The 27875-nt window shown below is 39.9% G+C and overlaps 1 protein-coding gene across 1 annotated transcript; it reads left to right on the top strand.

The window, feature by feature from the left end:
* The first annotated feature begins 120 nt into the window (after nucleotides 1-120).
* snx17 (sorting nexin 17) lies at nucleotides 121-27661 on the top strand. The gene is made up of 15 exons (XM_022768254.1): nucleotides 121-655; nucleotides 5056-5130; nucleotides 6893-7010; nucleotides 8444-8508; nucleotides 10407-10517; nucleotides 12324-12414; nucleotides 16518-16605; nucleotides 20422-20491; nucleotides 21126-21218; nucleotides 21502-21705; nucleotides 24162-24290; nucleotides 24521-24598; nucleotides 24968-25042; nucleotides 25161-25202; nucleotides 25360-27661. The coding sequence occupies exons 1-15, from the start codon at nucleotides 596-598 to the stop codon at nucleotides 25477-25479; spliced, it is 1419 nt and encodes a 472-aa protein (XP_022623975.1). The 5' UTR covers nucleotides 121-595; the 3' UTR covers nucleotides 25480-27661.
* Nucleotides 27662-27875: the final 214 nt, after the last annotated feature.

The raw sequence follows: 27875 nt of genomic DNA, 5'->3' as shown, positions 1-27875 counted from the left end.
ATGTAGGAGATAGGAAAAAACAAGCAAAAACCACAACAAGTGCAACTGTCCCCTCTCATATTTCGAAAGGTTTACCAACGGCTCTGCGACGGTGTGGGCTTTGCAGGAACCAACTGCACCTTTGATCCTGAAACTTCATCCGGTTACGCTAATGAACTGATTTACCTGTGAATTCTTGCAGTGAGTGGTTTTAAGTTATCACGAATTACTTAAAAGTGCGTGGAGAAAGATAGTTCAACGCCAACATTGAAGGTGTAATTACTTAACACTTGCAACATGGCTGCTGCGGGGACGGCAGTGAGAAAAGTTTAACACTGACGTGGGAGAAGTTTTATGTGGATGCTAGCTGGTACATGAGTTGTTGTCCAGATAATAAACTCGTCAGCAGTCTGCTCCAGCCTGGCACCGCTTTCCCCGGACTTACAAACCAGTGGATGAACCGTGTGAGAGCCTCCTCCTCCTCTGTAGTCACCGCCGACAGTCACTGCAGTGGACTTTGTGGGGAAACTGTGGTGTCTTTTTCTCCATCGTAGGCTGTGGTGGTGGCGTTAAAGGACTTGTCGTCTGGCAGCGGCAGACTGTGTTTCGTGTTAAAATGCATTTTTCCATACCCGAAACGGAGGTTCGTTCGGGAGAAAATGGATCAACCTATGTGGTGAGCATGATAATTTGTGTTTTTGTTTTACCCGCTTTCACTTAGCCTGTGTTAAACGCTGGTTTCAGCTGGCCACAGGTCGGGCTAATGTCAATGCAGCATGAGTTTTTGTGTTTACTGTTATAAATGATCTGATGACATGAGCAGTGATGTGTCAGCACAAGACAAACAACTGCCTAATGCAATAAATAAATCAGCTGTAGCCTCTGTTAGACCACAAAGTGCTCATTTGTGTCACATATCCAATTCATGTGTTTCCTTGGGATTACAGTCTAGATAAGTGAGTAAACTTGATTTGGAAAATTAAAACGTGAGCGAGTTAAGTAAAAGTGTTGACCTCCAGTGTATTCTGCTGGTGTATTCTGACAAGCTAGAGACTATATAATTCTGTGATGCAACTGAAAGCATCAACAAGAAAGAAATCCCCGCCCTTCACCATGATTTAACATTTTTTTTTGACATTGAACTTCGTCTAACATGGTAGTTGTGGTACTGTGACCACAAAATGCTGCACTGCTCAGATATGTCTGAAGTTGGCACAAACTGACATGTCATTTACTGACATCAGAAGAAACTTGAGTGTGGCACAGTCTCTGATGTCTCACCTTGCGCACTACAGAGTCCCTTTTGTTTTACAGATTTGAGTCAGCATTTCAGTTTTGCCTTCATCATGATGGCAATACTCCTTGTTATTCAGAGGAAAACTACAGCCAACATTGCTGGATAGTTGGCTCCTGTAGCCAGTGTGTTTGTTTTCTTTCACTCTATTGTGCTTCCCATTGTCTTTTAAATGCTGTTTTATACGCTATCTAATACACTTTGAATTGCAGTTGTGTTTGAAAGGTGCTACGCCTTGTGTTCCCTTGACACATTGGCAGACAGTGTTTAGAGGATATAATTCATGGTGGTTGGTCAAGGACAGCCAGAGTGAAGCATCACAGACATAAACCATTTTAAGGTTTTCCTCATGAACCATGGACGCCAGTCAGTCACAGACACAGTCAGGATACATTCTGCTAATGTGTGGCAGAGGCAGTATTGTTCCAAACAATTACTGTCAACTCAACATAATTTTCCCTTGATGATTTAGAAAACATTTAGACAACAGCTCTGGTGTGAATGCATGTCTTTTAACATGCCTATAAACAAGATCTACCCATGAATAAAAGTCATTATGTTGCTAGGGAACGACTGGGTTCAAGTTTATTTCTTGTCCCTTATGAATATGATATGAACTAGCACTAAAACAATAAACAGGTGTAGGATATTAGGTCTATTGTTTTTGTTTAAAAAAGTTTTTGTATCAGATGCTTTACAGAAGAATGCCTCTACACTCATATTTGCCAGATGCTTTGAAATAACATCTGCAACATCTGATTTCCATGTGATACCACACTGGCTGTTCTCAGTGTCACATAACTTTCGTATGCTCCTTTTGCATCTCAACTCCATGTGCTCCAAAGAGGAAAAAAAAAAAACTTGGCATAAGCTTTTTAATATTTGTGTGTTCGGAATTACTGCTGTAAAAACATGTTCAAAATTAGCTTTGGCTTTAAAACGTAGATACTTCCCCTGGAGAAGTGGTGGACATAGTATTTTATGTGGAGGAATTTAGGCTATTATCAGTTATTGTCCCTCCACATTGTTCTGCAAACACCTACTCTTGCTACCGGAAGTCAGTATGTTTCTAAACTGAGCATTTCAGGTGCCATAGCTGTCTCCTTTCTACCTGGCTGAGCGCATTTTTATTACTGTACTGCAGTGGGAACTTTAAAGCTGCGGCTTTTCACCTCTCAGCTGGCAGTCCTATGACTGTCATTGTGACCTTCCTGTAACCAGCCTACAGGAAGGGACTTTGCTTGATTATAATGCTGAGAGATGTGTTGTGTACCTTGGAACCAGTAGGCCACAGAATCTGCCGAGTTTGCATAGGGCTTTTTAGAATAACAAGGGCAGCAGTTTTTTAAAATATGGAGCTATTCCCGTGCAAACACAGACAAATCTTTATTTTTGAGTGCTCATGCTTCCTGTTATCTCATAGACTTTCTATAACTTCTTTGTGGTTCACTGGGTATTTACAGTATGCGTTTGTGGGTGTTTTAAAAGAGAGATAGACTTTGGTGCTACTCTAAGTAATAGTGACTCATTTACTTTGGGCAAGAAGCAGGATAGGACTTTGATATGAACAAGTTCATCTGTTTCTCTTTATGGTTTTGCAAGCTGTATATGATGTATAAGTGAAGAGACACAGATGATTTTTAAAATGTGTTCAAATAGGCACTCATTTTAGGACCGAAACTGATTTCAACCCACCCATGCGTCATATTATGTGAAAAGAAGGTTGGTGCAGGGCTGTTGGAAATGCAGTGATGAAAAAAGCACAGCCTGCACACTGACTCCAAACCACAACTTTTCGATCACCGTCGAATCTTTGTCAGATGAAAAACATGAAGGCAACGTTTTGATCCCAGTTATGTCTTCTTCATGACAAACACATTTAGATGACATTTAGATTCCAGATGGATCTTCATCAGGTCAGAAACATTTAAAGGTTTCAACAAACATTTGGACAACATTTTTGAAATGTTTTTGACCTGATGAAGATCCGATTGAATCAAAATGTACAGAATTTAATAGATTTTTGGTTTGGAGTTAGAGCAATAGATCATAGTGGTTATATTCAAAGTCATGCATCCTGTTGAACTATCCCTGAGTTGAACTGCTTCCAATTCACAATAAATTAGGGTAATTTTTTTGTGTTATCAAACAGAGCTAAGACATTCTGCATACTCATTCCTCCTTCCTGCCTGGATACTGCCTACATGTGCATTTTTCAGTCCATTCACTGGCTTTCCTCCAAAATTTTTTTTTAGCCTTCCTCTTTCCCTCCTGAAGTTTTAATTTGTGCTTTCCCTGTTTTCCTGTTGATTGGTACTGTAGGCCAGTGATGGCATGTGCAACTGCATGCAACAGAATGGTCAGGAGTCTTCAAAACCCCTTTTGTTTGACAGATGACCCACCATGTTGACTATAAATATTCATTGAGACAGAAGGGGAAGGACATTAAAGCACCAAGAGTTTGTACTTTCACACCCAAATAGGAAATCTCCTCAACAAGCATACAGAGCGCACTTCCTCTCATCCCTGGCCAGAGCTGTACACAGTCTTTTGGAACCTGAAATTTTCTTAACAAATGAATGAGCAAATATTATTATCAATAACAAAATAGCCCAGTCATAATCATGAGTTACGTTTCTTCAATTTTAGTTACTTTTGACAAGCAAGTGTAACGAAAGGTAATTGGTCTCCTTCATATGTTGTAAAATGAATTTTTTTTTTTTAGGAAAAGATAGCAGCCGCTTATTGTTTTTATCACAACATTAGCCAAACCTTTAGCAGCTTTTGACAGTGAGTCATCATCAGTAGATTCTGTGCTGGAAAAGTTTGTTTGTCATATTTTTCAGCTATTCTCTTTAAAAGAAAATGAGGACAGTTTTATTATTTAGAGTGGCAGGATTGACTGGTGGTTAAATAGACTTGTGGTACCTTGTGAAAAACACTGTATTCTTTTAGAGTTCAAGGGTGCTGTTTTGTGAGGGAGCCTGTGTTTGGGTAAACTTAAAAGTTTTTTTCCCCCCTTCACTTTGTTATTCATGTGGTTTAGTGTCATTCCCAGCACTTAATGAGGCATCTGATGTGAAAAGTATGACTGCAAGCAGATTGCTGATTCCAAATGGTGGTTTTTTGGAGGAGTATCCAATGATAGCTCCTGTCAAAACAAACAAGGGGTTGTTTCAGAGAGAGAATTAAAGATTCCCCCTGTGATTTTTTTTTCTTTCTTTATTTGTTAGCTTTCAGCATAATGCAAGTGGCGGCTGTTTTGATTGGAAAATATGCAGCAGGTTCTGTTTTCCCGTGTGGAAGTCAGTAGGGTTTGATTGAATCCACATTCACACTTCATTAGTTTGGTCTTCCTAATGAAAACAAAGAGCGAGGAGACACTCGGTAGTGAGATAAGTTGAAATAAGTTGAGAGCTATGAGGGCTGAATTACTGTTGCCTTTCTGTCTTTCACCTGTTGTGGTTTTACCTCTGTACTGCATTTATGAAGTGGCACCTTGGGAAATGCATTTGAAGAAATTAACATCAACTTTGGACTGATGGATTTTATTTTTGCAGTTGAAGAAAGCATATTGTTGTTTAGTATTCATCCCTATGCACTTTCAGCATCTTTCTGTCTATGTTTGATTCTTTTATTTTGACATTTTCATGTCCTGTGATTCAACCTACAAGTTTGTTTTTAGATGGATGACTACAAGCGTTTGAAGTTCAGTTTCTCTGCAATATGTCAGACCTTTACACAGTCTTTCTCCTCACATTTGTCCCCACTCTTTCCCACAGGCATACAACATCCATGTCAATGGTGTCCTGCACTGTCGGGTACGCTACAGTCAACTTCTTGGCCTCCATGAACAGGTAAGGCTTAGGCCATCATAATATACCCATGGCTGTCAGTGTGCTTAGACCAGAAGTGACTGGTTCTGCATGCGTAGCCCACTGAACGCTGTTAAAATGCCACCACATCCACCCAGCGTGACCTTTTACTCATCTTTGTGTCATACGGTCGATACGCCAGCGTCCCGTCACTCTCAATCAGGACTGTGATGGCTTGAAGTCTCGTGCTGTTGTCCCACCCAGAGTTCAGACTATTGCATGTAAATGGGCAGCATTGTGGAGGAGGATGGAGGGGGTGGGTGACATGGAAGGAATGTTCTTGGCCTTTCTTTCACTTCACCTGCTGGGAAAAGGAACTTAATCTGAAAAAGCAATGTTGTTGGAAAGAGTAGAGTTGCCTGGTCTCAAGTATTTTTTGGTCTCTGCCTCAGTGAAACTTTAAACAGAGCCACAGCTATTTGTTTGTTTCTTAGAGCTATGTTATTAGGCAATTGGAGTATTCAGTGTGTACTTTTGTTTTTGTAGTGCAGTGGTTGAAAATAAATATAGTCCTGAAAGTGGCTTATGCTGAAGAGGTGCATGCGTTGTTTGCAAAAGATGGATTTAGTTGTTGGATGTCTGGTTGACTTCCTGTGCTATTAGATCTTCGTCACAACACAAAAGTGTTAAAGAAATGCCCAGCTTCATGTTTTTATACATTAATAAGCAAGCAAGGGCCAAACTTTGCTATGTTCTTCCCCAAGTCTGTATTAACCAGTCTGACAGTTGCCGTTGCCTGGCAACAGGGTGTGGGAAAGACACACTCGAATCTTTAAGCATCAACCCCAAAGGGCTTTCTGTGGCGTATGCGTGACCCCAAAACATTCTGGTGATTGCGGCACTCACACTCCGCTCATTTATTGCTGAGAAAATTTGAATGTTAATTGCGGCTCTTGTTTTCTCTTCTGTAAAGACTCGTAACAAGCTGAGTTTTATTTCAGATTTAGGGGACTCTGATGAATCTGTAACCTGTGCTCAGTGTCTGCCTACTGAGCTGATTTGTATGTGTAACCAGTGCTGCCTCTGGCGTACTGAAAATACCAAAGGGCAGTATGTTGAGGTGAAAATCACCTCTCTTCCTCTGGTGCCTACTGTGGTCTGCTTTCATCATTCCATATGTGCAGGACCTGAGGACTTTATAACGAGAAAAAAATGTGTTCATGAATTCCTAATGATGAGTGTGATGCACAGCTTTTGCCCGCAGCGAGATACAGGTTAAAATTAAACCACATTTGATGTGTGAGTCTAGATTCGTGAGGTCTTAGTTTAAGACCTCCACAGTTCAAAGCTACCAGCTTTAGATGACACAAAATGGGAAGAAATGAGTCAAAAAGCTGGAAGACAAAGTAAACTTGGAATGACTAGACATTCAGGGTGCCAGATGTGCCTGTGTGTGAGTGTGTGTGTTATGCACGGAAACTCCACCAGCTAGTCGTTGAAACGGGGCTTAAAATAAACCTGTGATTCATCTCAAGCAGCATGAACATACCTCTTAGAAAAATGAATCCACAACTCTTTAATTCAGGGTACTGCCACTCTGTGCTGAAGTTAATAAGTTTAATCATATAAACCCACATATCTGCTTTCACAGATGTTCTAAATTTTATATTTAAATAAAAATGAATTGAGCTTTCTGACTCTGCTCAAATATTCACTGTCAGAAGCAGAGAACTACAGGTTTTCATAGCCCTTCAATACAGCAACCTCTTTGTTTAGGTTCACAACTTGTGTTTCGCACCAACAGATAAAGAAAGAATATGGCAGCAATGTGGTGCCTGCCTTCCCTCCAAAGAAGATCTTCACACTGACTCCTGCTGAGGTCGAACAGAGACGGGAACAGCTGGAGAAATACATGCAGGCTGGTAAGTTACTCACACTGAACGGACTTTTTACTCGTGGGTTGTATTGCATTTCAATTCATTTCTGGCTGGATTTTAATTCCAGCTACAATGAGCTTGTTTTTGTCAGTGTTTAAATTAGATAGTACTCCTCTGTGAATTGCTATTCACATGTCCCTGCTAATGTATTTCCTCTTTTCCATATGGGTGGGGGTAGGGGTGGGAGTGGGTTGTGTCTCAAAGACTTTGTTTTACTTTGGTGCACAAACACTATTTCCTTGAAATGTTTGCCTCTCCACAACAATCACAAGAATGACTTGGCTGTGTGTCTGTGGGGAGTCCAGCCATACACTGGTCTTTTCATGCCATAGAAAAGCAAAAAAAAAAAAAAAAAAAAAAAAAAAGTGATTCACTGAAGAACTGATGATCTGAGCACAGTCAGCTGGGACACTGAGCCAAAGCCTCGCTAGACAGAGTTATGCTGACACACCTGAAAAAAAAAAATCCCTACTCAGGTTTTCAGACCTGGTAGGGTTTTTAAAAGTTTTATAGGTTTGGATCCTCTAGTAATGATCTGCTTCCCTCAGGGCCGCTCAACTTTTGTCTGAATAAAAAAACTGAATGTCATAAAGAAGGCCTTCTTTTGCAAGTCTCATATCATGTTCAAGAAGCCAAACTGGAGTTTCATATCCAAGTTGGGGAGGTTTTCAACACATTGCCGAAATTTTGTAAACAGGTCGAGGGTGAGCTTTCTGCGTACACACATGAGTACGTGGAACTGGCAGCAATGCGGAGGGTTTGTTTTAATCCTCTCAAGCACTGGCAGTTACAGCAGAACAAGGAAGCGTTGTTCGAGTGTGTATTTGCTCATAGTCTGGGAGCATACGCACACAGGGTGTTCTTGGCTACAAGTTCAGTTGGTTACATCATAGCTTTTTACATAGTTATGGAAAATGAACTGCCACAAACACAATCTGCTCTGACGCAGTTTGCTCACAGAACTTTCACATTTTGTCAAGGGGTTAGACTAATTTGTCCTTTATTTACCAAATCTGTGGACTGCATGATGTTAAAACTGGTTTGTAATAATTTACAGTTAATTGAACCGATGCCAGATAAGAAGTTAATTAATTTTTTACTGACCTCCCTTCATAAAGTGCTTTTTTTTTGCCATGTTAAACCAAATTGCCTCAACAAATGTCTTTAAAGGTCATACCCATTTCACAGGAAAGAAAATCAAATTGCGCGATAAGAGGACAATTAGGAAGAATTAGGAAATGGCTCTGCCTAAGGAGGTTTATGTTTACACAACATCCACCGAAAGAGCCATAGCTAATTGCTCGAGGTAACCATTCAAAGCCAAATAACTCTTTCCGACTTCCGCTGCTCCAACAATATACTCATTTTGTAATTCTGTTGCTCTTTTGGTTTCTCAAATTTTTTTATTTTGTTTACAGTACGTCAGGATCCCTTGCTCGGAGCCAGTGAGATGTTCAACAGCTTCTTAAGGAAAGCACAGCAGGTTGGTAGTTGTTGTTTTTCCTCCTACCTGCGTTAGGCTGTTTTCTGTTGGTCAACAGGCCTGTGAGGAGGCAGGGCGTGCTCCTTGAACCAAAAGGCTGATGCAGTCATTTCTGCCCGGCTAGTAATTACTTCTGGCATTGTGGTGGAGTGAGGTAAGTGAGGTGGCTGTATTCTTACTGTGTGTCGCAGTTCGTGGCAGCACATACTCTAATCTTGGATTGTGTCATCTCTACTTTTGAATTACTTGTCCTGTCGGATTAGGTTTTTGTCAGTGTTCAGATGTCTGTGAAATAATTACGTCAGACATGAAGCTGAAGGGAAAGCAACCCTTTGCCAGACAGATATAGCAATATAGTTGCATCTTGTGTGGGTGTGGGTCCTTTTGAACTATTATATCATTAAAAAAAAAAGGAAACATGAGCCACCAAATGATTCATCCCTGTGTGATTAGCCAAAAAGGTCATTCTGCAGCACTAAAAATGCAAGAAAATTCTTAACTGTAGTGGGCAATGCTGTAATAACATAAACTCATGGTATGTTTGTTGCTGCCTGATAGAAAAAAAAAAAAAACATTTTGCATCATTGACTCATTCAGACCAGGTAGCAGTGTTGATTCGTCATCATTCAAGCTGTGACCTGTATCCCCAGGAGGGCTGTAAATCCAATAACCTTCATGGACAGATTCATCCGTCTGCAGCCACATCACACCCATTCTGCTTCTCCTTCTCTGTCTTCCTCTCTCATTAGACTGAGTATTTGTCTCTCTCCCCTCCCCCCCTCCAGCGCCTTACAGTACGCACTGCGAGGACAGCAGGTGCAGAATAGGAGATGAGTTACCACCCGCTGTTGTCATTTCATCTGCACCTTTAGTGGCAGGGATGTACTTGGAGACTCCCTGCAGAGGAAACAACGAAGATAAGAGATGATTTAGCAGTGGTGGTGAGAGACTGCCTCAGGACAGGAGAGACCGGGGTTATCCAGTTTAAGATTTCATATTTGGTATCTTCAGTTCAGAAGCTACTATTTAGAGTTTTGAAATATTCATAGGTTTTTTCAGTTCAGTTTATTTTCCTTACTTGTTATTCATTGATTTTTGTGGGTTTTTGTTCCATCATCTGCTTTTTTCAGTTAAGACATGAACAGAGGCACAGACTCAGCAGTAATAATGATTAAAACTCCCTTAATTTCTGTGTGAGCTCACAGCACTAAAATAAATGGATGGCACTATTAAAGCTGCAACAACTAGTATATTGCCAGAAAATTAATGCAACAGTTCTGATAATTGATGCCGACATTCTCTGGTCCCAGCTTCTCGAATGTGAATATTTGCTGGTCTCCTTATTCTTATATGATAGTAAACTGAATCTCTTTGGGTTTTGGACAAAACCAGACATCACTCTGGGTTCTGGGAAACTGGAATATCACCTTTTTGACACCATATAGAAGATTAACCAGGGACTAGAAAAGTTAACAGGGAATTTAACAGTAACAGGGAAGTTAGAAAAGTTGTAATTGCAGTTGGTTTTACACTTGGTGAATGAACTTGGTACCACAGATTCCAATCTTGACCCTAGAAACGACACAGCTGTGTTCATATTTTTTTTGTGTCAAAAGTTGATCATTAAAGTGGAAGGATTAAAGTGGAAGAGTAATCATATTTGATTTTATTTGCCAGTGTATGCTGGGATTAAAAACACTAAAAGAAAAGTGTATGTGAAATGTGCATCGTATGTTTTGTTTTTGTCTCCACTTGAAATTCAACTTCGCTTTGATAAACCCATATTTTTCCGCCCATGTGACCTGGTGGGATTTTGTTGTCAACTAATAGGAATGAAAACACATAGCTTACCCATCAAGCTAAAGGACAGCCTGTTATGTTTTGTGTCTTTCCCACAGGAGACGCAGCAGATTCCCACAGAAGATGTTGCTCTAGACATCTGCCTCTCCAACGGTCAGAAGGTTACAGTCAACATTCTGACCTCAGATCAGACGGAGGATGTCCTTGATGTAAGTGTCGGAAGTGTGCTCTGTTAAAGAGAACATCAACACACTGGTTTCACCATTTTTTTTTCCAACTCTACACTTCGTAAAGATTTGTAATTTAACTTAGAGAAACAAAACAAAAAAAGCGTCATTAACAACTGTTGCTGAATATGCTGTCTGTAGAAGTGGATGCCCAACTTATTTTGAAGAATATTGAGTTTATATAGTAAACAATCCACTTCAGTGTATAAATGTTATAATGTTTACAGATGGAAATTGTATGATGTAGTGCTAATTGATTCTGCAAGAAGTCTGGATAAGGTTAACATCATCTGAGGTCTTAAAAGGTTTTTGCTGTGTGTTATCAACCTTTGCAGTGTTGCAGTCTGTTTAACTGGAGGCATTTGATCTGGGCAGTTCATAACAGTGCTGACAGACTCACGAGATTTCCTTCAGGCAGGAAATATTGCTGTAGACCATTCTGTAAACTCAATAGACGGTACATATCGTAAATCAGATGAAGTCGCATTCATTTATGTAGACTGTCTTCACCAAGGCAACGCTTAAGGACTTTATGTAGTCAGGGCTACTTCGATCTATCTAATGAAAAATCACAACAGAATGACAATGTTCAAACAAAACAAAGTAAGATGGAAGGAACCAAACAAAACAAGACACTTAATATGATGAAAAGCCTGATGGGCATAGGTAACATAGAAATGGAATAAATCTTGGACAAGGCAGGTTAAAGCACCATGGACAAACTTTGTGATTAAAATGAGATAACAGCAAATGTACAAAACAGTCAGTAACATTGGTGATATTTAATATGTGGTGTTCATGTAGGTCAGGCCTTTTTGCACGTGCACTCGATCTCTGCCCTGCATTGACCATAAAAACACACAACCCGCAACCGCACGCACTCTAAAATAACTCATCACAGTAAACATGCTGATGTGTCATCATAATGTCCTTGACTATAAATCTCGATTGTTAGAGCTGTCTTTAAGTGCTCTCATGAAAGTTTCACCACACAGATAACCTCTGTTCACCACAGCAGAATATATTTCAGCCACAACAGAATTTCATGCAGTATGTGTGTGTGTGTTTTTTTTTTTTACTGTAATAGCTGTGTTTTGTCTCAAAAATTCAACAACTGAAATCACATTTGTAGCAGTTGTGTCACAGGAGTTAAAAACCAGCTCACAGAAGAAATGGTACTATTAAAGCAGCAAAAATAGATTCTTTATATCAGAGTTGTCATGGAGAATCAGAAAACAATCCTTCTGTGTAAGAATGTAACGGTGATGAAAAGCCAAAGACAGTCGGTCATTTTATGCATCCTGATTCTAAAATGTTGTGATTTGTTCTGCAGTGGCAGTATACGCCTGGGTTTGTGTTTAATACTTGATAAATTGAGTCATAATAATGCAAGTTAATATTACAAAACAAAGCACATAAATCTTCTCAAAGCTAAAGGAGCCAGTATAAATCCTGTGTAACACTACAGCACTTTATTTGCTAAATCCTCCTCCATTTCAAATCTGTCACTTTAGAGGTGTTTGTACTGTAGAGATAGTAACGTTTGATTGTGGTTATATGCCTTTTTTTGATGTACTGCACATTCCAATCTTCAGTCAAAATTTTTTTCACTTCATACTGAGCTGTTTTTTCTCCTGTTTTCAATCATGTTTATCTTCATTTCTCATATCTTAACGAAAGAAAATCTGATGAAGGACTGACATAATTGAATCTGATTGTGAAAATTAAAAAATTAATTCTCTCTTTCTCTCTCTCTCTCTTCTTTCTCTCTTTCTCATTTTTCTGCAGGCTGTTGCAACAAAGCTTGACCTTCCTGATGACCTTGTTGGTTATTTCAGTCTCTTCCTCGTTCGTGAGGGTGTGGACGGAGGTTTAACATGTGAGTTTCAACATCCACGTCTTAAAAGCAATTTGACCTCATGTTACATTTCCTTATCTCTGTTATTAGTAGAGAGAATTCTACATATAATGCACTAAAGTGCTTAATTATTGGTCAATGAATATGGCAGCGAGAAAGCAAAGTAAACAGACACAGAAATTATTTGTAGCTGAAAGTTTGAATTAGTTGGTAGCAAATATTTGAAGGATAGTTTTGTCCATTAGAAAGATCCTTAAAGTAGATCTGCTGATAATTTAGATCCACCCTTAATCCATTTAAGAGCTTCAGCTTTTTAAAATGCTAAAGCTGGAAATCATCAGATAACTGATGTTTATTAAAGCAGACGAAATTTGCAGAACACTTCGCTCTTTGATAAAATAATGTAAATATAAACTACTTTTATCAGGTCAGCCAAGGACTGTTCTCAGAAGACACATCACGCAGAACCAAGAGGACAAATTATTCTTACAAACACAAACAGAAGAAAATAGGATTTGGGATTAAAAACTAAAACTTTTGTTAAGCTTCACTGTAGAATAACTTTCTGCTAAAGCAAAGGGTATTATGTTCTGTAATGTCATGCTCTTGATTTTAGTTTTCTTTGACTCTGAATCCCCCACAATGAGGTGTAAAGAACTGCTCTGGCAGCGGTCCAACAGCTCAGTTTATCTGTCTCTTTGTTTGGCAAAATTCTCTAGTCTAATTAAAACACGACTGCATCGCCAATTTTTTTCGGGGGGAGAGGGAAATGGGGGAGCACAGCGATTTAAAAAAAAAAAATAATAATTTTTTTTTAGGATGAGGGTTTAAAATGAATAAATGATAATACATAAATAAATTACACATATAGTAGTAAACACATAAGATTTGTATCAATGTCTAAATTTGAAGAAAATTAACAAGTCTTGTTAAACTTGTTTATTTACCCAAAATGAATTAATTCTGCAGTCAAATGTCCTGCCTGCCTGCGCAGAGAGCAGCTGCGCACACCACTCGAAGCGGGTTGTGGTAACAGATGGGTTGAAATTGTATGTATGTTTGTGGATTGGGTGTCTAGCTTGTGCTTCATACACAATCTGGCAACTAGGATTACGTCAGACAAACATACAAAACGCATGGATCCATATATGACGATGATTTTTGATGAAGGTTGAGGCAGCTGGGTGATTATCTTGAAAATACAGGGAAACTTCCGGTAAAAACAAGAGTGCTGGCAGGTATGCACATGAGACATGGTGCAGTTCTGACTGTATCTCTGGCTGGAATGCATGATTCATCTGTTAGGTGCTTGGAAGCTAAGTGAGAGCCAGGCTTTGTGTGTTTGATGGCTGGCTCATGCAAAACAGTTGTGCAGTGCTCAGAGTGAACTTGAGCTTACGCACCCGGCCGTGTGCAGTGCTTTCAAGTTGAGAATGTACTTGTATGATATAGAATGTACTGTGTCTAAGCTCTGATATCTGACACTCGTCGGCTTCAAAATGGCATCATATTCTGGTTAGTGGAGTAATGTTTCTTTTGTGAAGAAGAGACTTCAGAAATTAATCTGCACTTTAAACTGCAAATCCATGCTGAAGGATGACATACTGTAAATACATAAATGAAAACATATCATTTTGGATGGGGTGAATGTATTTGTTGCCTGTATACATTTTATATCTGGAAAACCGGCAACTTAATTCACACTTTCATTTCCTCGCGTCTAGATCGTTGTACTTTCCTCCACATGAGCCTCAGCAAGCCGCTCCAAATCATTTACATTTGGTTCAAATTGCAGCTGCCAGGCTACTAACTACAACGAGCCGTCTGTCTCACATTACCTCTGTTCTTACATCCCTCCATTGGCCTCCTGTAAAGTTTAAACTACAAGTTCCTGTTGATTACATATAAGGCACTGCATGACCTTGCCCCCAGTTACTTTTCTGATCTCCTCATTCCTCTCCAACCTCTCCAGTCCTCAGATCTCTGCCTTTTATCCATCCCTCCAACCCCCCCCCACCCCCACCCCTTTACTGTTTTAGCTCCAACCCTCTGGAATCATCTTCCCCAATCCATCAGATTTGCTGAATCTTTGGACTGTTTCTGAAAACCCATCTTTATAGGCAAGGCTTTTTATAGACCCCATCCCTGTGCTACCACATTCAGTTACTGTCATCAGGTGGGATTTTAACTGTTTCATGCAAGACCCCCTCGAAACTAAGATGGCAAGTCTCAAGGGGCAAATCCCCAAATACAGAGGAGAACATAAAATAATCATTTTGAAATAACCTCAGGGGTGATGGATTTTAGCTTTATGATTTGTTTAAATAATATGATGAAGTTAGGTATTTAATTTGCTGGTTATTTTATCCCCATAAAATGTTTCTCTATTGTTTTTAATTTACTATATCACAATAGTAATATAGTAAACGGTATATCAATACAACAATGTAAAGTTACACAAACCATGACAGCAGATGCTAGCATATCACTCACAAAAAAAACTGCAGTTTTTCTGAGCAGTGCTCCAACACCCTATGCTCCGATGATCTGCTGTCCTCTGAGCTCTTAGTTGTCTCATCCTGCTTTAAAACACACTTGAAACTCAAGTGTTCACACAGTATATGGCAGTTGACATGTGCTGCTAACCTAATTGGGATGCTACCTAATGTGACTTTTATTAGTAGGATGTTTTCCTACTCGTTATTAAGTCACTTAAATGTTAAGTTTTCCTCACTCTGTCGTGCGGGGTATACACAATAGAACTCCTCAGTACTTAGAAGGTGCAGGCATCTTTGTTTTGTACTCACTTGTTTTTCCATAGGTAGCTGTGTGAATGCAAATCATTGTAGGATATTTGCACCTGCATGCTGTCACAAGGACAACCACAATGACACAGGCAACAGAACAGGCAACAGCTTTCCACATCAAGATGTTTTAAGTTTTCCGAATTCACTTTTCCATTTCATCACACCCCTGTTGGGTCAAATCCCCCCCTATGTCCCTAAGGCGCTGCTCTTCTCTCGTCTTCCACCTGCCAAATGCAACCCCCCCACACACACACACACACACACACACACACACACACACACACACACTCCTCACGCTAAATTCATTCCAGGCTGAAAATGGTGCCAGGTGAACTTGGAGAAATCTGTCAATATTGCAGGCATGTTGTATATTCTTGGTACAGTTTAAATCTGAAAATCTGAGCGGTATGAAGGAAAAGGGCTGTGTGTTAATATGACTCGAATACTAGAATAAATCCGGCACAGCAGGCTGCGGATCAAACAAAACTGGTGGTGGGAGTATTGACATAAGGGTAGCTAGAAGAAGTCAATTCCTTACTGACAGGCAGCAAGTTTCCCAGAAGTATTGAGTGTAAATCAATATATGCTGTAAAATATGCAAAGGAATGTCAGGAAGACCCAGTATATGCTCGTCTTCTTTCTGTGTGCAGTTTCCCGCTGACGATTTAGTGTGCCGAGGACTGCTTCAAAACATTTTGATCGTTCGGTTTGTGTGTTTTTTTTTTATTTATTTTTTTTTTAATCCTGCAGAGATTTGCAACATCAAAATGTCCACCAGTGTTTCTGCATCTTGTACACAACATCTCTGCCCATAAAGACAACATTAGCATACTTTTACAAACCTAATGGCAAACTAAAGCGCTCTTCAGTCATTGGATTTGTTGTGTTGTTTACAACATTTATTGATGCCTGAAAACCCAGCAGCAGCAGCAGCAGCAGCAACAAGCACCTGAGATCTCCTTTACATCTCCTTAGGGAATGGGCTGCAATGAAACAGCTGCAGACTATGAACCAACACACACACACACACACACACACACACACACACACACACACACACACCATTATCTGTTTTCACATTTGAATACTGGCACGTGCACACACACAAAAAAAGTTTTACCCTTCTGGGACCTGTCCAGATGGAGTCTTCCCATCCCTGATTGTTTGTTGTTGGCATCATTATCCAAATGTCCTTGGGACTTTAGCTGCACTTGTGCCTAACTCTCTCTCTCTCTCTCTCTCTCTCTCTCTCTCTCTCTCTCTCTTCTCTCTCTCTTTCTCTCTCCCTCTCTGTGTCTTCCTGTGTCTCCCTCTCAGTTGTGCGGAAGCTGCAGGAGTTTGAGCTGCCTTATGTATCCATTACCAGCTTGCGGAGCTCTGAATTTCACATACTCCTACGGAAAAGGTACCCACCACCTGCTCACATCATGACTTTGAATTTCATCGTGTACTTCCCTGAAGTGCTCTCCTCCACATTTACTGTAATTATAGCTCTGATTCATTGTCCAGAGTATTCACGTGTTATTTATCTAATCCTGTAATGACGCTGGTCAGAGATTTCTGTTTTTGGTAAGCAGTACATACATAAACTACATCTGCTGTACTTTGTATCATTTTAATTCAGTGTGGCACTCTGTTTTCCTTTTTCAGAAATGGGTGTTACCCATTTCATTCCTTATCTGCAGTGAAGCACTTGTTCTTAATGTGTCAGAACAGCGGTTAGCCTAACTACAGGCTTCTTATCCAGTGTCACCATCTTCCACAAAGTGCCAGTTAATTTAGAAAAGAGACCTGGGTCATTAGTTTTACCATTTATTTTGCCAAGGACAGTTATCATGACCAGACAGGTGGTGCGTTTGACAGGCAGGGATTAGCCAGGGACATAATTCTGATGTTGCTGCAGCATGGAGCTGGACAATAAAATGTATTTCAGTTTACACAATGAATCCCCCACCCAATAAAATCTTCTCATGTAGCAATTTTCAGTTGGTCTATAAAGTTCCAGAAGCTAGAACAACCAGTGACATCTAAGCAGTAGTTAAATTAGCCCAGCAGCCAACCGCATAGTACCTGATAGATAAAGAAAAAAGAATTGTAACTACATTTAATGCAGTCAGAGTGATTTATATTGATATAGATTTTAGGGATTTTGCATTTTGTCAAGCCTCACTGCAGCGTGCTTCCTGCTGCTTTGCAAGCTGAACAGGGAACTCCACCGATCAAACACATCAAAGTCTGTTTAAATGTCTTGGTGAGTACTGCAGCATACATGAAAAAAAGCTGTATAAAGCTTTTTGTGGCTCCAGAGGGAGTTGCACAAAATCTGATAAACTGCCTGAAGTGTTTGAGTCATCATCAACGAGGCTGAACACTACAAGTTGGAAAATGATTTAAGAAAATAAAAAATCTGGGCGTGTGAAGTTAGAAAGAAGTGAGGTTACCAGATTTCTGAGGCCTGCTCTTCTTTTCTTCCTCAGCCAGAGGCTCAAGGCTACATTACCTGCTAGTAGCATAATACAACCAAATCTCTAACTGAACTGTTCCCAGTTCAGATGCATTTTGGGCAATGTAGGTGCCAGATTTGGGAAAGGAAGAAGGGTGCGACATAAAAACAGATGATATTGCTGGTTCTGCTGCATCGATTTTGATTCTTTTCACCCTGAGTCCGACTAATGAGTGCAGTGTTTAATCGGTGTAGTCTTTGAAGCATCTTAAGCTATGGTCAGAATGATGTCCCACTGAAAACTGGACACCCGGGATTCAGACAGGTCAGTTATGTTATATTAGGAGACTTGGCTTGAGTTTAGGGTGCGTGCAGGGTGCACAAGAAACATGAATAGAGAATTCAACAAGAACAAGAATTCCCATAAAAGTGAAACACCAACTCTTTAACACAGTGTCAAAAAAAATTGAAATGATAAAACATCTCAAAGTTCATATTTCTTGACAACTGTTGTACTGGATTGTGTGCTCAGTGTTTCTCACAGGTTGACAGTTTATTTGCAGGTGTTTGACACTGGAGGGAGGAGGGTGGGTCGCTCCACCAAAACATGAGGACAGTTTAAACTTAAATCCCTTGTTTTTAACAAACCAAATAACAGGAAACACATTTCTTTACACTTATGGTTAAACAGTGACCAACAACACGTCCTTTAACTTTACTGCCCCTCCAACAGCAGAGAAATCCTTTGGTTCTGGTATATTTATGTTTGTTATCTTTTCTGAAAACAAAAGTTACAGACAATAATGCACAAGTGTAACTTTGCCTCTTATGAGAGATGGGGGGTCAGCGGCTGCTTTTGCAGGGTTATAAGCATCTGTCATCACACCAGCAAGCATTGTGTATCAAAAAATACGAAAAAAATCTTCTTGGGTTGGAGCAAATCTGTTTCGGTGGACCAGCCAAACAAATTCTGTGCATGGAAAATCCTGATGCTGCTTTCCCCTCCAGTCTGAAGTTAGAGACTGCTCCCCTCGCCAACATAACATTTTTCTACTTCCTCATGTGTCTTCTCTTTCGTCACCCTGCCCCCTGCTGACTGAGGTACACAGGATGTTTACTTTCTTTCTGCCTCAAGGAAAGTCTTAGTCCTCCTGACCTAGTTTCACTGTGAGTGTAGAGCAGCGAGGGAAGAGTGAATGTAAAACTAACAAGTGGAGGTAGAGGAAAAACAGACCCCCAGTGTATGATATCCAGGGGAGGATCAGGCTAAAAATGGAAGAAATGCTGTGTCTGTCCAGTGAAAACATTAAATCAACGTCATGTCAACCTTTTTACGTATGAATAGTATTGTTTAGTAATGGCTGTTTTTTTTGTTTTTTTTAGGTCAGCAGCAATATGCACTTATATATTTATAATGCTAAAGTGTAGCTACTTGACATTTTCAATCAGTATATGCATGTAGAGAATTCAAAACACAGCCTGTATGTCTCAGCAGAAGCTTTCAGTCCACTTTTAATTGCTACTAAAGCTGCAAAAAAAGCTCTGACAGATGTACACATCTTGATTTCACTGGTCATATTCTCTCATTCCCTTCCTTCCCTCCTCCTTTCACTCTCACTCCATCTTCTTTTCCCTTGTTGCCTGCTTTGAATTTCTGATGTGGCCAGGCAGCATGCTTCATGTCTGCTCGAGCAACTTCTCCATCCACCAGCACCCCTGTGTCATGTAATTACATGTTAAATTTCATGCCTGTGCTGAAGTGTGTGGAGACATGAATGATATTTTGCTAGAGCACAAAGGTGGATAAAAAATTCAGTGCTGTGCCAACTCAGATGGTAATAATCCTATCCTGAGGTATGAAACCAGTGTCAGTTAAATGAAGAAATTTAATCACGCTGAGTGGAAAATATGGCCCAAATAATTTTCATCAAGAGTGATTGGTTTGCCAGATGTGATCTTTCCTAACTCTTTCTTTCTTTTTTTCTTTCTTTCACATTTGTGACATTTTCACATCTAGTCCGAGATCTGATCTGATCTGATCTGATCTCATTTCATTTCACCACCAACTGTTAGATAGGATTTCATGCTTTTTTTTCTTTTAGACATCACGCTCTACTCCTCAGGCTGCACTCCGGCACCAACACATAAGCAAATACTTATAATCCACATCATCATCAGCAGACCAAGCAGACAAAATGACCCTTGAGATGAATACTTACACTTCTGTCTCACTGATACTGAGCTGAGGCGGAGTTTAGTCACTCTCATTTCACTGATTTGAAAAAGACTCAGTTCAGGTGTATATCTGACATCATTGTGTTGAAGTTGATCGTACACTGCCAACCTTTAGGCGCCTATTGTCACAGAAAACCATGTATCTCCAAATAAGGTGATTTTTGAGAGTTCCTTTAAGGGTTGAGACACTTGTAATCTGCATAAACCATTTAAAACATTGAAAGATCTGAAAAATACGTTCGCAAAACTGAAAACGGATCTATTTTGATGAAAATGTCAGTTTTTTTTTTTTTTTTAGATAAATTGTTTACAAACATCTACACTGCTACGTAGTGTTGCTTGGTATGCAGACAGAATTATAGTAGATGATATACTGTTGGCAAATGGCCAGATATGATGGTAATTTCATGGAATTTGTTTCAGGCTCCAAGACATTCAAAGAAATTGGCACTGTCGATAGTAACTGTGCAACTGTGTTAATTATAATGCATGTTTGAATATAGATTTATAGAATCTGACTGTTGGTGCCATTCCCTCCTGCAGCTATTGGGACATGGCGTACGATGGTGACGTGATGGACAACAGAGTTGGCCTGAATTTGCTATACGCCCAGGTAAGCGATGTCATGACATGTTGTTAATTTTCAGCTGTAGCAGTGGTCATAAAAAAATACCTTTTTTCTTTAAAATCATTTTTTTTCTTTGAGGTGTGAAACCAAACACATCTGTTATGTTTTTATGGAGCGCACATGGAGCCAGCTTCACATCAAGAAAACTAAACCAAGCAACTGCTACATCCCTGAGCTGCCAAATGCTTTTGTCCGTCCCCTGGGCCGCTCCATTATATGATAGCGGTGTCAGCTTGTTTTGACTTTGCAACACCCTGATTCCTGTACCGCTTTGTGGCCCTACGTGATCCTATTAATAGCGGATTCCCTTGGCCGCAACAGCTGTCAACTGTTGTTTTAAGCATTTTTGGTTTGGCTAATTTGATTAAAATCTGGAACTGCTGAGTGTTGCTTCTGTGCAGCAGAGAGGAGATTTAAAAAGAATGAAATCAAGGAAAAATAAACAGTGTTTGCAGCATGTGCATTTGTGCATGTGTCTGTGTAATTATTTGCTGAGCTGCACTGTTTACATAAAAAGGCTTGGGGTGTGATTTCTCCTACATGTACAAAAGGAAACAAAAAAAGACTTTTTGTTCATCTGTGCAGAATATGAACTTCAGTTTTTTTTTTGCTTCACCAGACAGTGTCTGACATTGAGCGAGGCTGGATACTCGTCAACAAAGACCAGCACAGGCAGCTCAAATCACTGCAGGAGAAAGGCTCCAAGAAAGAGGTAAGCATAGGCATCATGTAGGTTACTCAGCATCCACAGCATCTGACTAGAATCCAGCTGATACTCAGATATGTCTTCGTCCGAGGATAAATCTCTAGACCACAGAGAGTACTGCCACTAGTGTATTCTGTTATGCAATTAGCCTAGTTTTTCCCATGATATAAATTTTTAATCACATAAATCCAGTAGAGAATTCAAACTTTCTTCCCCTGGGATTAGACTGAGACGGAATTTTTAGAAAAGTTAGTCATCTAAAATTGTTTTTGTTACATTTTCTCCCCAGTTCATCCATCTCGGTCAGACGCTCAAATATTATGGCTATATCAAGTTTGACCCATGTATTACCGACTTCCCAGAGAAGGGCTGCCAAGTCATAGTCAGTGCCGGCAACAATGAGCTCAACTTCCACGTCAAGCTGCCCAACGAGCAAATGAAGGAGGGAAGCTTCAAGGTCACACGCATGAGGTGCTGGCGAGTCACATCCTCTGTAAGTGGAATTGTGTGCAAGATAGCATGATTATGAGTGAATTCACCTTCAGGCATGTCTGCATGTCTGAGGCTCTGAAAATCCCTCCACTTTATTAGGAGGCTGTGACTTTGGCTAGAGCCCATCTCGAACCAAGCAGGTCTTCTGTGCTATCAAAGTCGCCTGTTTACCAACCTCCTCTCACCACTGCAACGCAAACTAATGTCTTTAGTCTTGCCAAGCATTAGTTTTTACTCCTACTGCTCGCCGAAAGTGATGACCTCCACACCATCTGTCTTCATCAGTCCAATTACCCAAACAAGCAGCCCACGCAAGGATAGTGCTTTATTGATCCAGCAGCATCCTTTGTTTTAGCTGATAATTGTCCTTTGGCGAGGGGGGAATCTGATGGCATGCAGACAGCATACAACTGCAACTATTACAACCAACGCTGAAAATAAAACTTGAGACCTTCAAGGAAAGGAAAGAGCAGAGTTTGTGTTTTCATACAACGAAGGATTTGCTGTTAAACCATATTAGTTTAGTCTTGTCACCTAGTGCCTGAGATGCTGTCAGGCTCCGTCAGCTCGGCAGATGACGGTGATGGATTGATCAGGCTTACCCGTCTCAGGGAGTAAAAGAATGCAGCGTGTTGCACTGTCAACGGAAAACGTTATTTTCCACAAAATGTTTGAGGCAGTGGAAGTCAGCTGAGAGTTTGAATAAGAGGGGAAAAAAAATCCACACAAGAGAGCAAAATGTGGAAGAACAACAACATAAGATAAATGACTTTTAAAGGGACATTCCACCAATATGAGATTTGAAGATGAGTTTACTCATCATGGGGATTAACACACACACTAGCCTAGTCTGTCTGGTACGGGTTTGTAAGAGCCCGGGAGGATATAAAGAAGATTCAGATCCAATTCCATTGTAGGAAATGTAGTAGACGGTGGTTTTGGAACTTGTATACTGGAGACTGAAAGGATTTCTCGGCTTCTGCTGGACTGATGTTGACCATTGTTTTCTTAAATATTTTCCCCAACTTTTTGGAAGTGCAATACAAAAAAAATGTTGGAATTTTTGAATTCGACGGACTACATTCAACTCTGTGTTTGCAGCTCTTTTTTTGTTCACGTGAAACTGTTGTAGCTGGCAAGAAATCCAGAACAAATCCCTTTTCAAAAGAATAAAATATAACAAGATAAAATTAGCCTAAATTAAAAACCACCATACAGCACACAGTTGATCTGCCTTGAATATGCATTTCTTTCTGCTCTAACCCAGTCAGTCGTCTTGAAGAGACAGTTCCTCTGAAAGCTGGAACAGCTCACTTTCACTTCTTTGACTTGCTCAGAAAAACATTACATGCAGCGCTACCCACATCTTTTCCACTGTTTGACAGATGAACATTAATAGACGCAAGACCTCAATTAAGTAGAGATGGAGTAAACGGGTCACTTTAGTATTGCATTAGTGCTCGAGCAGCAGTTATTATATGTATCACAGAAGCTTTTAGGATTCTCCAAAAGTTAATTTGCACAGTGATCTGGACACATGGCAACACATCTAAAATTAAAATGCATGTTGGCTCGTCTGATTACAGACTGACCCCACCCCACCACCCCCCCACCCCCTTCACTGTCCAGCAGGGTGATTAATTCCTCAACTCATTCTCAGAGGTCAAAGTCATTTTAATGAGCCCTTTCCTTTCCAACAGACTATTCAAAACATCTCATTTGGTGCTGCGCTGCAACCCCCTCGTAGCCAAATCTCAAATTGCATCCGGAAGAGCACATATAAACAGCCTGTGTGTGTGTGTGTGTGTGTGTGTGTGTGTGTACTCCAGCCTTTTGTTTTTATAAGTATTCTTTATTTATCTTATCTTTCTGTGTGTGGTTAGCATGGGAGGTACAGTTAGTTTCTGGCCCAGAGGAAACTGTCTCAGTGAGGAGCACAGGCTTCATAAATGAGGAATGAGGGCTCATCTCCAGGGAGCTCTTTATGTGTCGCTGAGCTTCACAAATTTTTTTGAAAGCATTTGAAATTCTGTATTAGTGCATATTTCGTCTCTTTCTTTGCACCCGTGTTAATCTTTTAGCGTGTGTCGTCTCAAGATTTGGAAGGCTGTCATTTGTGATGCAGCAGCAGCTGCTCAAGAAGAAGAGATGTAGGATAGGAAATGTGATTTAGCTGCTTACATGTACATGACTCCCCCAGTCATGGAATAGAATAGCAAGCTTATCATTTACTTAAGAATGTAAGTTGGATGCTGGTTATGAAATATGGAAATATGCCTTTTTCATACATTTTAAACACAAGAAGGTAAATTTAACTTGACGGCTGAAGAAGGAAAAAGCCCACAATAGAATCAAAATGAATCACAAGTGGTTGATGATAACAGTTGCAGCAGTTGCGGTATATTGTACGTTTAGAAGATAATAACAATGGTGGCACTTTTTTGTCCAACACTGCAGCAAGTCCCCATAGCCAACGGTACAACCAATCCCTGCAGCTCAGCCAAGTGCGAGGTCAAGCTAGAGCTGGCCTTCGAGTATCTGATGAGCAAGGACCGCCTCCAGTGGGTCACCATCACCAGTCAGCAGGTAGGAGACCACCGACAGGGTCAACGTGGAGGCAGCAAGCGTTAAATGAAATTGTGATTGTGTTTATTATGAATAGAGCATTTTGTCTTTGCTTCTTCTTCGAAACAAACTATCCCAGTGTGTCACTTCACACTGTCTGAGAAAGAGTTTTGATTAAAAATTGATTCAACAAGTACAATACTGTTACAGTGTTCCAGATGTTATGACTTTGACTGTGACTGTGATTTCAGGCAATCATGATGAGTATCTGCCTTCAGTCTATGGTGGATGAATTAATGGTGAAGAAGTCAGGTGGCAGTATAAAGAAGGTTCGTGTTTTATAGCTACATCCTTAAAAACACATCTTTTCAAATTTGTTTACATTTAATACTCTGATAGCAATTATAAAAATCACTTAGTCACTTAGTTTCCACACTTTTTATTTCTCTATTTATTTTACATCTCTCAGTTTTAATACATTACAGCATCTTGCAACATCTTTTTTGACCTTTTTTTTTTTTTTTCAATTTTCTATATCTCTTTGTTTTTGTTTTTTTTCTGTTTTATTTTTTGTTGATTGTGGAGATAATAAGTCATTGGATTGCTGTGCTGATATCACAACTCATGTAAATGTAAAGTAAAACCTCCCTATTAATTGTGTTCTTGGCTTCTTCATGTCATCTTCTGTCACCTTCCAGATGCTGAGGAAAAGACACAACGGCTCCATCCACCGAACGGAGAGTCAGCAAGCTGTGAAATCTCCCCCTCTGCTGGTGAGAAACAGGACAAGTTTCCTTTTGTTTTGGACTTAGTTTAGATCTCAGATGCAGGTTCAATTTATTCTTAGGCTTTGGTTTTTTTTTGTTTTTTTTTTTTGTTTTTTGGCTGCAGGACTCTCCCGACCCGAACCGTGAACAAATCGTCAAACTCTCAGTGAGTATATTTTGGTGTTTTTGGCTTTAATTTTGTTGTGATGTATAGTGCTTCCAAAAATAAATGAAAAATGCAGCAGCTGGAAAAGAACCTGAAACATATTCTAATAAATCAACGTCAGTCCGGTGTTAATTACAGTATTGATTATTCCATTTAGACCAAGCTGAGCTCAGTGTCCCTCCGAGGGATCAGCGCCTCCAACTCGGCAAACGACATAAGTGGCAATGATTTCCACGGTAACTATGCTTTCGAGGGAATCGGGGACGATGACCTGTAACCCCCCCCACCACCACCACCACCACCACCACCACCACCTTCAATTCTCCCTCCTCCCCTCTTCATTCCACTGTCAACAAATGGGATGACAAAGATTATGAGCTGAGCCGAGCCGTGCGGACCACACACTCGTCCCATTCTGCAAGATTGTAGCTTCTTCCTGGAGAAATCGCTGCCTTAAGCTCTTTGACAGTGTCCTTTCTTTCAGACTCTTAAAAGCTCATCTTGATTTGTGTTCGAGTTACAATCATCATATTCAATTGGAGTTTTGTCCCCACTTTATTAAACTTGTAGCAACATACAGTACATGGCATGTAGAGCTACAGGTACTCAAATAGGGAAGCTTCCTGTATGTTACTGACAAATTCCTACTTCTTTGATTCACACGCATTACTGGGTCATCGGCAGTATGTGTGAAGCTCTATAATTTAGTTACATTCTTGAGGTACAAAGGTAAATTAAAATATTGTAAACTACACGAAGAATACCTGATGGCTGCATGCTTCTTTCCAGCCAGAGCCAAATGTTTAGTTAGACCTGGCACTAGTGATAATACAGCAGTCCTGGATGTGGATAGTTTTCCAGAGTGACCCAGAGTCCAGCGAATGAGTTGAAATTGATCTCACAACTGTAGACTATTCAGAGCACCTGCTTGCTTATATGGATGATCAATGTTTGGCTTGGCTATATACCAAAATGTCATGTTTTTATACTGTTAGTGATCCTCTGTGTGCCATGCTATTCATGTGCCAAGTCAGTAAATATCTCAGCAAAGATATCAGTGGTGTTTTCAGCTTACGTTTGAGGCACAGTCACTCATACTGCCTTCAGAAATAGTCTGATGCCTTAACTTTTACTTTTTTTTTTCTTTTTTTTTTTTTCCCCCTCCTGGGCTACCTTGTCATTCATCGGGACATGGGTTCATACTTAAAGTAAACGTCAGTGTCCGCCGGTGTTACCTAGAATCTTGCAGAACTTGATAGATGGTTGATTTGGCCGCGCTGCTTGCACTTGCTGAACCGATCATTTTGCACAGTATTACAGGTGGAGATGAATGTTTGAGTGGAAGCTTGAGCATGACTTCAAACATCTTGTGGAGATTGTTTCCAAGGGGCTCTGTAAATCCATCTGTGATTTTTTTTTTTTTTTTTAACCAATTTTTTAAGGTTTCTCATAAATGCCAAATTATAGTTTACTAAAGCATTTTGCACAAAATAAACATAAAAAATTATGACAATGTCACTTTTTATATTATGTACATGCAATTAAGTATTCTGAACATTTACTAATATCTTTATCATCATAGCTTATTGTAATCAAATAGATCAAATGTAATCTAAGCTGTATAGAACAAAAAGTTTAAATGGACTAACATTTATCATTGTTTACATAATGTTTAGGTGACTTTTTAGTTGAAAGGTAATGTGTTTACAAATTTTGCATCTGATCTTCTTTGTCTTGTTCGTTTCGGGCGAGTGATGGTGGAGCATTCTTAGGGGCTTCAGTTCATTGTAATTTGTACGTACATTGTGCCAATCATCTCAGAGGATTTCGCTGAAAAAGGTGCTTTGGTGAAGTGGCTAATGTGATCACAATTGTGCTGGAGTGAGTTACATTCATGAAGGGCAGGCAACAAAATGAACATATCCATATCATGTTTTATAAGACATTTCATTCTTTTTTTTTTCTTTTTTTTCTTTTTTTTTTATTGCTGGTAGCTTCAGTTATTTTGAAAAGTTGCCTCTCGGCGTGTTCTGAAGCCTCTAAATGTAAATCAATGCCAACCTATCAACAGCTTTACTCTCACTGGTAGCCACAACTGTAAACAAAAATGTTCTCAATATAAATGTCTTGTTATTTCACTGCTGTGCTTCTTCTTTGTCTTCAGTTGTATTTTTCTAGTAGAGGGATGTGGACACCACCAGTCATCTTTATTTTCTCTATTCCTGTCAATACAAGTACATGGAAGCTGCAAGGTCCTGGATGTTAATAAATGTGTAGGTGCCAAATCACAGGTTAAGTGCATTAACGTCAGCAGTCACCATTAAACTAAATGTCAAATTTCACGAAGATTGCATTGACTTGATTCATTCCACGACTTTTCAATTTTGATTTTAGTGGTAAGGTCAGTGACAACTGTCTGGTCTGTTTGTCATGATGCTAAAATAAACTCTGAAATTAGATGACCTTGTGGCTCTCCGTTGTCAGTTAATGGTCTATTTGAGTCATTTCTTCATCACTGCTTTTGCATTACTCCCACGTTTATTTACAGCAGCAGCTTTGGTCCTCTGCCATATAATATGCCAAGAATATTACTCGGTGTAGAGCAGCCACGAGCTGCGGTATTTACAGGCTTTCTTTTTTCACACCAGGCATTTTGACATATTACACAAGGTA

Source organism: Seriola dumerili, unplaced genomic scaffold (assembly GCF_002260705.1).
Source record: "Seriola dumerili isolate Sdu_G_001 unplaced genomic scaffold, Sdu_1.0 BDQW01000025.1, whole genome shotgun sequence".
Taxonomy (NCBI): Eukaryota; Metazoa; Chordata; class Actinopteri; order Carangiformes; family Carangidae; genus Seriola; species Seriola dumerili.
The sequence above is the reverse complement of the archived record's forward strand: the minus strand, read 5'-3'. Positions and strand labels throughout refer to the sequence as shown.

What these genes read in the sequence shown, in the direction of transcription:
- snx17 (XM_022768254.1), top strand. Translation starts at nt 596, where the DNA reads ATGCATTTTTCCATACCCGAAACGGAGGTTCGTTCGGGAGAAAATGGA. An exon ending in TCACCATCACCAGTCAGCAG is followed by an intron (nt 24,291 to 24,520) that starts GTAGGAGACCAC and finishes CTGTGATTTCAG; the next exon opens with GCAATCATGATGAGTATCTG. An exon ending in TGAAATCTCCCCCTCTGCTG is followed by an intron (nt 25,043 to 25,160) that starts GTGAGAAACAGG and finishes TTTTGGCTGCAG; the next exon opens with GACTCTCCCGACCCGAACCG.